At 48.6% G+C, this 14,804-nt stretch overlaps 1 protein-coding gene across 2 annotated transcripts in view; it reads right to left on the reverse strand.

Annotated features, from left to right (window-relative positions):
- OSBPL10 (oxysterol binding protein like 10) overlaps positions 1 to 14,804 on the reverse strand; it is a 177,035-nt gene that overhangs the window by 65,749 nt on the left and 96,482 nt on the right. Inside the window, exon 4 of one of the 2 annotated variants that reach the window (XM_004588256.3) lies at positions 9,681 to 9,872. The exons of the other annotated variant lie outside the window; for it this stretch is intronic. Within the exon in view, the coding sequence (XP_004588313.2) occupies positions 9,681 to 9,872 (192 nt within the window). The remainder of the gene's footprint in view (positions 1 to 9,680; positions 9,873 to 14,804) is intronic. 2 annotated transcript variants of the gene reach the window in all.

Below are 14,804 nucleotides of genomic sequence, written 5' to 3' on the forward strand. Positions count from 1 at the left end.
CCACTACAGCCACTTGGGGAGTGAACCAGTAGATGGAAGATCTCTCGCTCGCTCTGTAGTTCTGACTTTTATATAAATAATCTTTAAAAACTATGCTTATAAAAATATTACAAGCAATTTTCTGCCGAAGACAGAACCACATTAAGAATGATCACAATCATCACTACTTCTTTTGATTAATGGCCAGCACAATTAAAAATTTGATGTGAAAAAAGGAGGGGGCAAAATGATCACTATGTGTAACAGGTAAGGGTTCATACCACAAAGCCCCAAGGGACCCGAGAGAACTACAACACCACCAACAAACAATACCCAACTGTATTCGATTTACATGGGAAAGTGCAACACACCAAAAACAAGAGCCTCTATGAACAAGTCACCTAATCAGGCCAGAACCAACAAAAGGGACAGGATCCTTAGCAATTAATAGGAACATCTAGGATCCATGAACTTGAAAATGCTCCAGAGGGTATACAAAAGAACCCTAATGTTGAAAGACTCATGATAGATCTCTATGTATAATCTATCCTTAGATGTGTGTCTCTAGACAGACATGGACTCTCGCAAGCCGATCTCTTACACACCCATTAACACAAAAACCTCAACTGTTGAAAGACAGACAGATAACAGGGAAGTCACCTCTGAACAAAGGTGACTGTCAACCCCCGCCAGTATCAGGTCATTTCCACAGACACAGTTGATATCCTGCAAGGTGCCTCTCCGAACATTATTTTCCCAGTTCCAGAATTCTCTATCGATACACTCCAAACATGGTTCGATACAGCTGTTGGGTCTCACAAGCTGGTCTATAACTTCTTTCTAGAATCGCAAGTGAAAGGAGCTGTGTAATTATGAAATATTACTCCTGTGATTTACGCACCCAAATGTGAGTAAATTCCCAGTAACGTGCCTCAGTGTGATCATTTCGCTGTCAGTGATAAATCCTCCTCTCGCCTCCCCGTCTCGAGCATTAAGCTCATAGCAGATGCTGGTTCTGCATGGAAACTGGCACAGTTACACAATAGGCAAAGGAAAGAAATGATTTCCCCAGCAGCAGTGGGTCAGAAAGATGTTCTCATTTTACTGCTAGAGGTAAAAAATAACTGAGCAAAAACATTTTAAAATCAATTTCTCAAAATACAGTTTTAGTTTCCTTTTAGGATGCTTATTCCGTCCCTTCGGGACAACTGGCATAAATCACACGGGTCGTGTTTTACACTGGGTGCTCTCCAACCTAGGCAGCAGAAAACAGACAAGAAATCGCTCCCAACCTAGAAAACACAGGATTCTTTCCTCTGCAGATCTAGTGATGGCTCCAGTGTTTGGGCTCCTGCCAGCCATGTGGGACACCTGGACAGTTTCTGGCTACTGGATTCCGTCTGGACCAACCTGGTCATTGAGGGCATCTGAAGAAATCAACCAATGGGTAGAAACACACTCTCTCTCTCCCCCGCACTCTTCCACTCCTTTCCTTTCTGTCAAACAAATCTTTATGGCAAAAAAAAAAAAAAAAAAGGAAAACCTGAAGCCACCGCAGAGTGCACGAGATGAGGTCTTAGAATCAGGGGACAGGGAAAGACCAGGTCAGGCTTCCCCCACTCTTGGCCTCCTACAATCCCACTGCAGCCAGACGGACCCATCCTGCCTTGCTCGGACCCATCCGCTGATTTCCCTATGACTGCTGCCATTCCCACCTGTCAAGTCTGAGGCTGTTTTGTCCAACAGCAAGAGATAGTTAAGGCAGCCTAGGAGGCTCAGCTGCTCCTGCAAAAGTGAGAGGAAAGAATTTGCACCATAGAAACGACTGGAAAAACTCAGACATGGAGAGGCAGCAGATCACAGAACCCTCCAAGGCAGTTCACCTGCCACTGTGTGATGCTCGGGTGTCTGATGGCAGTGGAGAGGTGACAGGTGGGAGAGCCAGCCTCCGCTGAGAGCAGGCTGAGATGACTGGGCTGCAGACAAGCAAGAATCTCAGTTGTCTCCTGAGACACCAGAATGAGCCACTGGAGAGAAAACTAAGTCAACCTTCTTCAGATACCAAGATCAGATCCCAAAACACAGGAACCAGGGTAGCCTGCAGAGCCCAGAATGAACACAGCTGACCGCTCCATGTCTACTCACTCAATGCCCAAGACATGCGGCCACCTGGAAGCCTCAGACCACCTGCAGCAAGCACTGGAATGCCACATGAGATGGAGAGGTAGAACAGCTTCTCACGGCACAGGCTGACTGTCAGAACCACAGATGTTCCAAGGCCCAAGGAGAGAGAAGGCACATCGACATCCTAATCCTGGAGGGAAGTCCGGAAGGCACGAGCACCACCTCCTCTGGATGCGGAATCCGGGTTGACACTCTCCGGGCCCCCAGGGAATTCGTAGAGCCTAGAGAGGACGGGGCACTGGGTTCCTGTGCTGTACGCTACCGCAGCACCCATGCACCTTCATGCTGAGTCACTCACCGAGACGGCTGAAGCCCTGGGCTCTGACAGCCAGCCTACACACATTCTTCCATCCCCATCATTAAGGATGGCGGCCCCGGGGCCACGGCAAGTATGCAACAACCCCGCATGGCTGTTGCCTTGAGGAGTGGTTCTGAGGCTGCTTCAGCTCTCCACAACGGGGTTTGGTGGACCTCAGAGGACACACACATACAGCAAGACTAGCAAAGGGAATCTCACTGCCCAGTGTGCCCACTCATTTGGTCAAACACTATTACAGATGTTCCTGTGAGGGTCTTTGCTGGGATCAATTTAGTATTACTTTATTTTTTAAAAAAAGACTTATTGGAAAGTTGGATTTACACAGAGCAGACACAGAGGAAGAGCTTCCATCTCCTGATTCACTGCCCAAGTGGCAGCAACAGCTGGAGCTGAGCTGATCCAAAGCCTGGAGCCCAGAGCCTCTTCCGGGTCTCCCAAAGCTTTTGGGCCGTCCTTGACTGCTTTGCCAGGCCAGAAGCAGGGAGCTGGATGGGAAGTGGGGCTGCCAGGACACAAACCAGCACCCACACGGGATCCCGGAGTATGCAAGGCAAGGTCTTTAGCTACTACGCTAGTCGCGCCAAGCTGAGTATTAGGTTTTGTTTTTTTTTTTAAGATTTATTATTATTGGAAAGCCGGATATACAGAGAGGAGGAGAGACAGAGAGGAAGACCTTCCATCCCATGTTTCACTCCCCAAGTGAGCCCCAATGGGCCGGTGCGCACCGATCCGATGCCGGGAACCAGGAACCTCTTCCAGGTCTCCCACACGGGTGCAGGGTCCCAAGGCTTTGGGCCGTCCTCGACTGCTTTCCCAGGCCACAAGCAGGGAGCTGGATGGGAAGTGGAGCTGCCGGGATTAGAACCGGCGCCCATATGGGATCCCGGGGCGTTCAAGGTGAGGACTTTAGCCACTAGGCCACGCCGCCGGGCCCTAGTTTATTTTTTAAAAGATGCATGTATTTATTTGAAAGGCAATTAACAGAGAGAGGGAGAGAGATTTTTCATCTGCTGGGTTACTCCTCAAAATGGCCAGAACAGTCTGAACTGAACCAGGCTGAAGCCAGGAGCCTGGAGTTCCACTGGAGTCTCCCACATGTGTAGCAGGGACACAGGCACTTGGGTCATACTCTGTTGTTAACCCAAAAGCAATAGGGAGCTGCAAAGCTGGTGTTGCAGGCAGTGGCTCACCCTCCCAGCACTAGCCCTCAGCTTGGTACTCGGTTCAACAGCCTTAGGTGGGTGGGCCAGCCCCTGTGGCCTCTGCAATCAGCTAGACACCTGAACGGAGCCAAGATACTGTCCCAGGGTGGGAAGGAAGTCTCCCAGCAGCCAATTTTGAACTTGAACTGCATACAATGACCTCTTCCCTGGGTCTGCAGCTTGCCAGCCCACCCTGTCGCATACAGTTCAGCTGTCCCTGTAACTGCATGAATGAATTCTTAAAACCAAATAAAGGGACCCTTTTTTCCCCGCTTTTTGGAGTTCATAAAAATCATGAAAAATGGAATTAAAACACGAAGTTTATTTTTGGTGCAAAAATACCTTCGAATCTGCGCACAATTTTTTCCACACTATGCATTTTCCATGAGCTTTTGGAGGAACTCGTGGGCATGAGTTTCTAAATGTTTGTACCAAAGTAAACAGCTTTTCATTCCTTTTTCCATGAGCTTTCTCAAGTATCCTCATGAGTATAGCACACACACATATACACACATTCCCCTTACAAGTTGTGTTTCTCTAGGGAATGTTTTACAGTGCCACAGCGATGCCCAACGCCCTCACTCAAGGAGCCCACTCACTCACCTGTGCCTGAGGTGCTTAGTAGGGAAGCCTTTCCACTAACTTCTCCACAACCCCAACCTTAGCCTTTGCTCCATCCCATCTCTGCTTCCCCATTTCACAGTTCATCCTGTGTTGGCTGAGAGGTCGCCCTGACCACATGGAGATCCCACTGTACATCATTTCAAGTTCCACGGCCAGACTGATGGACAAGGCAACAGCCAGTCTGTGCAAGTGCTCATAATTGGCACACATATTTTTTGCCTTGGTACCATTAGTGACTGGGTAAGACTTGGCGTTACAACAAGGCACACTCAGGCCTAAACCAGAACACATCCTAAACACACCGAGCCCATTAGCCAGGGCTCCTATATTTTGTCAGGCCTGGAAAGCCAGGGCTGAGAAGTCACACCTAACTCAGTGTCTAAGACAGTGAGAGCAGCTCCCAGCCTCAGTTGCGTCTCCATGAGAGCTGCAGCTCAGTGTGCCCCATGGAGGTAGAGTGGAAGGGAGGGCTGCTGTGCTCAAGGCGGGCAGGCCAGCAGGATGACAAGGTGGAGCTTCTCCAGCTCTCCAGCATCCCAGGGGTATGTGTGGGACCTACAGTCATCAGCTTGAGAACCTGCTGTGTGCCACACTCACGCTGGGCATTCACCTTTTGTCAAGGGTAGAAGTAGGGATGTTTTTGCTCTACATGCTACAAGATGGAGGTCACAGCTTTTCCTATTAAATGTTGCGTTTAGGTGCCACGTTCAAGTGAACACACTCACCAGGTCCTCATGGGGGTATTATGCATGCCAGGGTGGGGGACATGCAGAAGTCAGGGACACAGATCAGAGAACAAGGACAGCTGTGGCCCTGGCAGCCACCGTCTCCCAAGCGCCCAGCACAAGCAGAGCTCCACCTCTGTAATATCTGGCATCTGGCCACCTACGTGGCTGCAGGGTCAACCTTTCAGGGTGAACATCAACCACCCCTACACGTGGGACCTCTTGTGGTGCTTTTCTCTGCCTCACCCACCCAGCCAACTATGACCACCAGTTACTCCATCCAGCAGGAATCTAGATACTTCCACTATGTCTTCTGCAGATGTGCTCAAAGTTCCATTAGGAGAGAGCACTTGGAGAATAGAATCCGTGTGGTGGATTCCACAGCAAGGTCCCTGTGAAGAGCCGAGATGTCCCTGAGGAAGATGCTGGAGATGGTGCCAGCCTAGGAAACCTCTACCACGTAAGCCGTAACATCCAGCCACCCCTCGATACACACAGGATGCGTGTTCTGAGACCCCCAGGGTACACTCAGATCCACCCAGAGGACTCAACTCTCTTTCCTGCCTGCCATGCAGCACAGCCACCTAGTCCAAGAGCTCATCTGTCCTTGTATGGTTTATGTCTGGGTACCACCACTGCATCCCCTATCTTGCACTTTGGGACCACGAATAAGTCAAAGTTCCTTGTATACAAGCACTGAGATACCACAATCTGATGACCAAGACAGTTAAGTGACGAACGGGCTGGCAGGGTATACTGCGTGGATACCCTGGACAAAAGCATGACCCACACACCAGGGATGCAGGAGGAGGTAAGAGATTGTATCACCCCACAACAGCAAGCAACTGAACATTCATGAACTGTTCCATTCTAGAATTTTCTATCTCATATTCTCAGACCAACGCTGACCAACACAAACTACAACTCCAAACAAGGAGGCCTACTGTATCGCCTACAGCTCTCTGCATGAGCCCTGCTGCTGCACTTAGCTTTATCTTAACCTCATAATGTCTCAGTTTCCCAACTGAGAGAAAGGCTCTCCACCGCACAGCCCTGACCAGAGGACAGCACAAGTAAAGCCAGGAGCCCAGGACTGAGCACATGATAAAATCCAAGTAGAAAACATAGCTTGTATAACCTAAAAATTAATGAAGCTATGTGCTTTGGAAAAAAAAACAGCCAATAGATTTCTTAGATTTTAAACATAACTGTTACAGAAATACTTGGTTTTTAAAAATTAGACACTTAAAAAAAAAAGCAGGCCCTAGTCCCTGAGAGTATGAACACTTAGGCATGCCTGGGGTCACTGTTCCCCGGGATGACGCCAGTCTCCAGTCCCCTCGCTCATCCCCTCCGCATGAGGACGTTGTGTTCTGACCTCTGGTATCTCAAGGCTCTGCATTATGGATGATAACCACTTAATCTTTGAAATTGGCCCATTATTTTTGCCCATGCTGTAGCATCCCATTTAATATTTATTCTATTGCCTGTGGCTGGGCTATCTGTCTTTTATTCTGATATTCAGGTTCATCTGTCTTGTGCGTGATGGTTTTCTCCAGTGCTTCAGTGGCCGGAGTTTTATCTATCCTGGACAGCTGGGATAAAAATACGATTTCATTTTATTACCGTTACTTTAATAGATTAATACAGTGGGATCAAAAAGCAGAGGCTATTCTACTCTGAAGTTAATACCTGCAGAACTCTCCGGTATGAATGGCATTTGCTCAAATATGTCCCAAGGTGGCCCTAAACACATCACAAAATGAGGACCATCCCAGAACAGCCACCCTTCTCCAAATGGAAGTGAAGTGGATATGGTATCTGATGACCGAAACTTGCAACTATCCTAGAGGGGCCCAACACCCTAAAATTTTCTACATTTATGTCTGTCTCACTTTAAGTTGCAGGGACTGGCACTGTGGTGTAGCATTGTTAAACCACCAACTGCAATGCCAGCATCCCGCCTGGGCACCAGTTTGCATCTTGGCTGCTCCACTCCTGAACCAGCTCCCCACCAAAGACCTGTGAAAAGCAATGGCAGATGGCACAAGTGTTTGGGCCTCTGCCACTCAGAAGGGAGACCTGGCATAAGCTCTGGCACCTGACTTTGGCCTTGTGCAGCCCCAGCCATCATAGCCATTTGGAACTGGGAAAAAAAATGGATGGAAGACCTCTCTCTCTACCTCTTTCAGAAAGATAAATGTCAAAAAATTAATTCTCACGACCTGACACGATAGCCTAGTGGCTAAACCCTCACCTTGCATCTACTGGAATCCCATAGGGGTGCCACTTCCTGTCTCTGCTGCTTCACTTCCATCCAGCTCCCTGCAGGAATGTTGGGGAATGAGTCAACAGATGGAGGATTTTTCTCTGTGTCTCCTTCATTCTGTAAATCTGACTTTCCAATAAGAATAAATTAATCTTTAAAAAATCTTTTCAGATCAAATAACAATGCAGAAGTAAATTCAAAGGTTCAAAGCAGTTATCTGTAGGAACATAGGACTATGAATATTTTAATTTTCTTCTGTATACTCTTTATACTTGCATTATATACTCTAAATATTAAAACACATCTGCATATACAGACTTACTCATGTAAAATTTGACTTTTCAGAATCAGCTACTACTAAAGCTCATTAAAAGTAGCTGCACTTTTATTTTAGGCCACGGCTCACTGAACACAAGTATTCAGGCTCTTATCATTTACAGCAATACTTTTTTTTTAAAAAAAGACAAATTGTCAAAATATCTTGAACTTTCAACTGCCCCCCCTCTTTTCAACATAATAGTCTCAAAGGCCTTATCAGATACACTGTAAAGAGGTCTATATAAAAGTGAAATGACAGTACCGTAATTACATTTTGTAGGAAATTCCTGCCACATCAACACTTGAGAAGTTATGCAGTAACAGACTTTAAAATCCTCAAGAAAGGAAAAGCAGGGTGGAGCAAAAATAAAAGTCAAAGCAGGGGGCAGGGGACTTTCAGCCTGGCAGCTACGATACCCATATTTGAGTGCCCGGGTTTGAGCCCCAGTCCGGCTCCTGACTCCAGCTTCCTGCTGATGTAACTTTGGGAAGTAGCCGGGACGGCCTCAGGTCAGAGACCTGGCCAGCATTCCTGGCTCGCTGCCCCAACTGTTATGAAGAGCGAAAACTATCATCCTCTCTCAATCCCATGTTTTAAAGAAGTTCTTTCCAGAAAGATAAGAGAACAGAAAGTTGAAATTGCTGAAGTCAAGGGATAGACACAGGTTATACAATCCTATTTCATAGATACTTTAAAATGTTTCTATAATGCAGGGTTTTAAAAGGGTGATATGCAAGACCAAAAGGTATGCAGTCACTGATTTCAACCAATGAAACAAAATCAAACAGCCACTTTTTCTTTATGATACATCAAAGTGACTATTTCAAAGTGTGTATTCTACCTGAAAACTCACCCAGAATCTTCAAACCATGCCTCTCCTTTAATACACAATTCAGAATATGTGCAGGGGGCGCAAAAAGTCACAAGAAAGTCACAAGAAGAGAAAGCATTTCTCGCACGCTTCCAGAAGCAGCGCAAGACAGCCTGCCAACAGAGCACTACTGCCGGGCGGTGACACAAAATCCAGTAGAGAACGCAGGCCACTCAAGCAACTCCAAAACCCCAGACTTCGTCTGTGGGACACAAAGGAAGGGCTCTTGGCCTTATCTCAGAATACCAGCCTGAGTCCATGCACAGCAGGCAAAGCTCAGCACTCACACAGCTCAGGCAGCCAGACCAACAGTCTGTCCTCTGTCACGGCTGCAAAGGACGATGGTCTCGCAGTCCCAAAAGAGTGACTTCCCAGGGTTACCAAAGTAAGACTAGAGCAGGTGTTTAACTAGAAGCACAGACACCTTGTACTGTATCTGAGGATCTGGTTTCAAATCCCAGCTCCTGACTCCAGCTCCTTGCTGGAAAACAGTCGGTTCAAGGTGCCAGGATCCTGCAACCCACATGACAGCTCTGGGCCAAGTTCTTGGCTCCTGGCTTCGGCCAGAGCTTTGCTGGCATTTGCAGAAAGGACCAGAATGTAAGACCAATGGATCGATTGATGGCCTTCCCTCCCTCAAGAGTGCCTCTCAAACAAAAATGGCCTTAGGTCTCCCTTACAAGACACGGTTTTGAGACCTCTCCTGGACATTCCCCCAGGGACTCTTGGGTCTTTCCTGAGAAGCTGGGAATCCATTTAACAGATGCAGAGACTGGAGTCCTGAGCTCTTACGAAAGACCTGCTCTTAGGCAACACATTGCAAAGGTGAGACTTCCTCTTCTCTGCTCTTCACCTGCCATGCAGGGCATCCCTGACAGGAAGCAGGGGGCAAACCCTTCACAGGGAAGGTAACCCGGGAAAGGGCAGAAAAGAGGGACGCAGGCCCAATACTTCCCTACTGCTCAGTTTTGTCTCATTTCCCCTTTATCTTCTGTTGTTGTGTCTACACCATGAGCAAGGAGATTTGAGCAGACGGCACTCCCACCGATAACTGTGTTTCTATAAGCATGCCCCCATGACCCTAGAGCTCCAGTAGAGGCTCAGCCTGGGTGGCTGGGATGTGTGCTGAGGGGATAGGGAGGCCCTCGGGTCACTCGGGGGGGGGTGGGGCAGGAGAACAACGCCTACCTCTCTGACTTCGTGGAGCTGGCCGGGGTACTGACTCTTGGTTCTTCGGGCGGCTGCAGGCGACTTGTGATGCGTGATTGTGACAACACCGGGGGCCCCCACACTGAGGTGTCTCTGGCTACAGGGAGACGCAGAATTGGGTGTTCCGTGGGGGAGCAAAGTGAGACTTCGGCTTCGGGAGCTCGGAGTAGTCTAGAATAAGCAACAGGCATCAAACTCAACAGCTGACCTGCAGAACACAGCTAAGAGCTGGGGATCTCTGACTCATTTTCCTTCAGCTGCTAGGAGGGATAAAGATATGTACATACCACCACCGCTTGCCCTGATCCCAGACCCTCCCTGAAGGACATTCCCAACAACTGTCCCCTGCAATACCCTAGGGACATCAGAAGTTCTTCAACCTCCCCCCATCCAAACCACCACCACCCAACCTGCCCTGGCACGCCATGGACCACCTCTGGACTTCGTGCTACCCTTACCAGCATGCCCCCAGCCCCACCGCTGGCAACCCTCGGCCCACTCTTCCTGAGAGAAGTGCCAGCCTGGTTCTCTCTGCCTGGCTCATTCCATTGCCTTGAGATCGGAATGATACTCCAAGTGCTGTCTTCGGAGATGCTTTCACACCCATTTTTATATCCCGAAGTCTGGCATACAGTAATTGTTTAATTTATGAAGTGTGGAGCCTCTGCTTGCTACATGAATGAATGAGCTAAGGAACCCAGTAAGACTTGACATAGCTCAACCTCCATGAACATGCGATCCAAGTAAGGCGGAAGACGCAGAATTTGAAGATAAATGGTGTGGGTGATAACCGCACAGCCTCCTGCAAAAGCAAACATTCAGTTCTCCATTCCGAAACCCCAAATGGATCAAAGATGCGAGAAAGCCACAGAGCAGCAAAGATGCAAGCTTGTGGCCATGAGTAGGAATGATCCAGGGGTTCCAAATTCAAAACCCATCAAGGCAGAGCTCAGCGCACTGAATTACCTTAAAATTCCACAATCCTACAAGGCAGCCAACTAACAAACCAGCCAACAGGCCAAAGAATTAGAGTACAAAGTATTACTGAAGTGGGCCTAGACATAACCAGACAGTTTCCAAGAAGGAAATGTAAATGGCCCATAACAACTTTCACAAAGCAGTTAACTATGCTTCTAAAAACCATGTGAATTCTACCTTTGTCTGGACACCATCCTTCACCCGTAAGATTGGTGAAATCCTACAGCACGGGATCCAATCCGTCAACAGCATCAGAGAAAGGGGACTAGAGGAATCACAGGCGGCCGGGCCCCTGAGCGGAGTGCCGTGGCACAGTCATCATGGTTACAAACACACACGCTGCTCTCCAGCAAACTGCTCTCAGGACATCTCCACCAGACAAGCACACTCGGGTCAAAGGTCAGAGTCCTGGTTAGTCACTGCAGCAGGATGCTTCAAGACCAAGGATGGGACGGTGTGGGACGGCTTGAATGAATCTCAGGACCCAACAAAATGGAACATGAACTAAATCGTGAGAGAACCAGGAGGAGGGCCTCCATGAATGAATGCGGAAAACCCTATGCTAACAAGCCAGGTGAAGAAAAGTTAGGTGTGGACTTGTGGCACAGCACCCAGAGAGCTGGATCAAAGGGTAGAATCTAAGTATTCCTAGTGGCCTAAAATCTACATACAAAAATACTCTGGGGAAGGCCCCACTAAAGCTACTTAGCATGACTGCCAATGCGGGCACCCAGCAGAGGCCAGAGAAAGGACACAATGTGGTGGACAGATGTGTCTTTCATCGAATCAGGCATACATATTACCTGTTCAAAAGTGCTCATCAGCCTGACATGAAGGTTTAGTTGGTTAATTCACCCTCTGCAAGTGTCAGAATCCCATATGGGCTCCAGCTCATGTCCCAGCTGCTCCACTTCCCATCCAGCTCCCTATTTGTGGCCTGGGAAAACATTAGGCCTGCATTCGCATAGGAGACCTGAAGAGAGCTCCTGGCTCCTAGCTTTGAACTGGCTCAGTTCCAACTGTTGCAGCCATTTGGGGAGTGAACCAGCAGGCGAAAGATCTTTCCATCTCTCCAAGTCTGCCTTCCCAGTAAAAAATAAACTTCCTTTTAAAAAAGTCATACCCTACCTGAAAATACGTATGACTCAAATGTCTACATACTTCATTTCTGCTAAAGTGAAGGCACCACAAGGCAACACTGACCTCAGGCCTGTTTGTCACTCAACCGGCAACAATCTGCTGCAGACCCACTAGGTGCCTGGCAAAACATCTCCTGTGTCATGTCAAGAAGAAACGAGAGCTGCAGGGATCAGTGTCTCCCTGTAGCTCAGGGGTGGGGGCATCCAGCATGCACACCCTTGAAATCACCTTGTCTAGCCCTGCCAAAGCAACCACGGGCAAGATTCAAAATTCAGTAAGTCTACACCAGGCTCATTTTTAAAAAGACCTTGGAATGCAAGCAGGTGGTCACCCCCCACTGCCAGGTATTAATGCGGGTGGGCTGCTGGAAGCCACCCTCTCCCCTCCACTCCCCACTTTCTCCCATTTCTCGACCCTCCCCCACCCTGATCTGTGTTTTACATGGGCATGCATCCTTCTTAACTATGTAAACATCATCAGAAGTAAATCTATTTAAAAAAAAAACAAACAAGTTGAGCAGATAGGACTCAAACCAGTGCCCATATGGGATACTGGCACTTGCAAGTAAAGGATTAGCCTGTTATACCATCATATTGGCCACAGCAGGCTCATTAAGTTGATAATTGTTATCTCCAAACTGCCCCCGGCAGTTAAAAACAAAACAAAACAAAAAAATCTCCCAATCCAGCATTAGATGGCTAATGATATTGCTGGAGACAGACACACATATACTCAAAAAGTAGAGTGACACCGCACTCAAAGGTAATCACAAGGCGAGACAGAACATTGTAAAGACGCCAATCTCCTGCCAGGAGCTGGAAGGCAGAGACAGCTCTGCCCACAGCCCGCATGATCCCAGGAGTCCAAGCCCGGATCTTCAGCAGAAAGTACAGCACAACTTCACTAAGCACCAAAGGGCTGGCAGAGTAACTTGGGAACAAGGGCAGAGAACAGAATGTGGGGTTACTGGGGTTGGCACTGTGGTGAGGGGCCTTATGTTACCATGTGTGGCACTGCCATCCTGTATCAGCGCTTCTATGCAAGTCCCAACAGCTCTGTTCCCAAGCCAGCTCCCTGTGAATGCACCTGGGAAAGCAGCTGAAGATGGTTCAGGGTGGGGTCTCCGCCATTCATAGATGGAGTCCCACTCCTGGCCTCAGCCTGACGCAGAGTTGGCATTCACAGACATTTGTCGGAGAGTGAAACAGACGGGAAGGGCCCCCTTCACGCTTTCAAATCAAATCAAATCCTTAAAAAGAAACGCATTTCGGGTTACTCTGAAATGCCACGGTAACTCGAGGCGATTCTCTGGATTTGACTGGTAGGGAACAAATAGGAATACGGACAATCGAAGATCCACTACATCCCTTTTAAATCATCCTGCTGAAGAGAGGCGATGTGTGTGGTCCAAGAACCACCTGTCTGCGGCTCAATGAACCACCACCACCATAGTTTCATTTTTCATCTTTTTGTGTGGAGTGTGCAGGCGTTAAGAACCTACTTCTTGGGCCCGGCGGTGTGGCCTAGCGGCTAAAGTCCTCTCCTTGAAAGCCCCGGGATCCCATATGGGCGCCGGTTCTAATCCCGGCAGCTCCACTTCCCATCCAGCTCCCTGCTTGTGGCCTGGGAAAGCAGTCGAGGTCGGCCCAATGCATTGTGACTCTGCACCCGCGTGGGAGACCCGGAAGAGGTTCCTGGTTCCTGGCTTCGGATCGGCGCGCACTGGCCCGTTGCGGCTCACTTGGAGAGTGAATCATCGGACAGAAGCTCTTCCTCTGTCTCTCCTCCTCTCTGTATATCTGACTTTGTAATAAAATAAATAAATCTTAAAAAAAAAGAACCTACTTCTTGAAGCAGTCAATTGGCCTGCATATTAAGAGCCCAGGGGAGCACATCTGGATGTCTGAGAGGCGTACTCTCCTCCAAGCAAAGGCAGGTGATCCACAGACCTTAGCAGGAAGGCGTGCAAGTACCACTTCTCCAGCTCCGCCAGGCTGGAGCCTGGTGACCTCGAGCAAGTTACTTACGCTTCCTCATCAAGTATCAATTTCCCGGTCTTTAAAGAAGTCTGTTGGCTCTTCAAAGCCATCACGAAGATTAAGTTAGCTCATGCAGGCAAACGCTTATTTAGCTCGGAGCCTGATATCCGGGCGTGGCATCACCGAACAGTTCATTTCCAAACTTGATCAATGGGGGCCTTGTTGATCTTCAAGATGTTAAGAAGCTGTTTGGTACAAAATCCTAAGAAGCCACTGATCATCCAAGTGCTGATAAAGCTCAAAACAGAATATTCACATGGCCAGCAATTAAACACGAGGACTCTAGAACAAGGACACACTCATCCCTAAATTCTGAGTAGAAAGGAGAACCCCTCCGAAATCACAGCAGACGACAGCTCTGGTAACAGCCGGCAACAGGACCTCAGGAGTGGCACTAAACCAGGCAACTCACCCAGGAGCCGACCCATCCAGCCCCACGGTCAGGACTTAATGGCTGTCATCTGAATTCACAACCAATAGCTTGAAGTCCAAAACCTCTTAATTTCCCATTATCGGTGGGATGCTCATGACCCACTCACGCCTGTGCCTCATCTCTGGGCGAAAGGCCACCCTCCAGGGTCGGTCCCACCGGTAATGAGGCATGGGTGATGCAGCAGACTCCAGCCGCGCATCACAGACCGCGCCCCCACGTTACAGCCGGTCTCAAACCTCCAGGTTTTGTTTAAAAATCATGCTGGTGCGTCAGAGGAATGTATCCTTGCCACTAACCCAACACAGAATATTAACAGAATCTGAGGAACAACATGACAAGGTTTTGTTCCAAATATTTACTTCGCCGGGGGCGACTAGAAATGCCAAGTTTGCCATCTGCGGAAAATTCCAAGGCAGGAGCAACAGTTTCTTCGTCCCTGACATGGAGGAAGCGCCCAGTCACACTGACGCCAGCCATTCATCTGGCTACTCTGCACATCCCTTTCCCAAGATG

This window comes from Ochotona princeps, chromosome 30 (genome assembly GCF_030435755.1).
Source record: "Ochotona princeps isolate mOchPri1 chromosome 30, mOchPri1.hap1, whole genome shotgun sequence".
NCBI lineage: Eukaryota > Metazoa > Chordata > Mammalia > Lagomorpha > Ochotonidae > Ochotona > Ochotona princeps.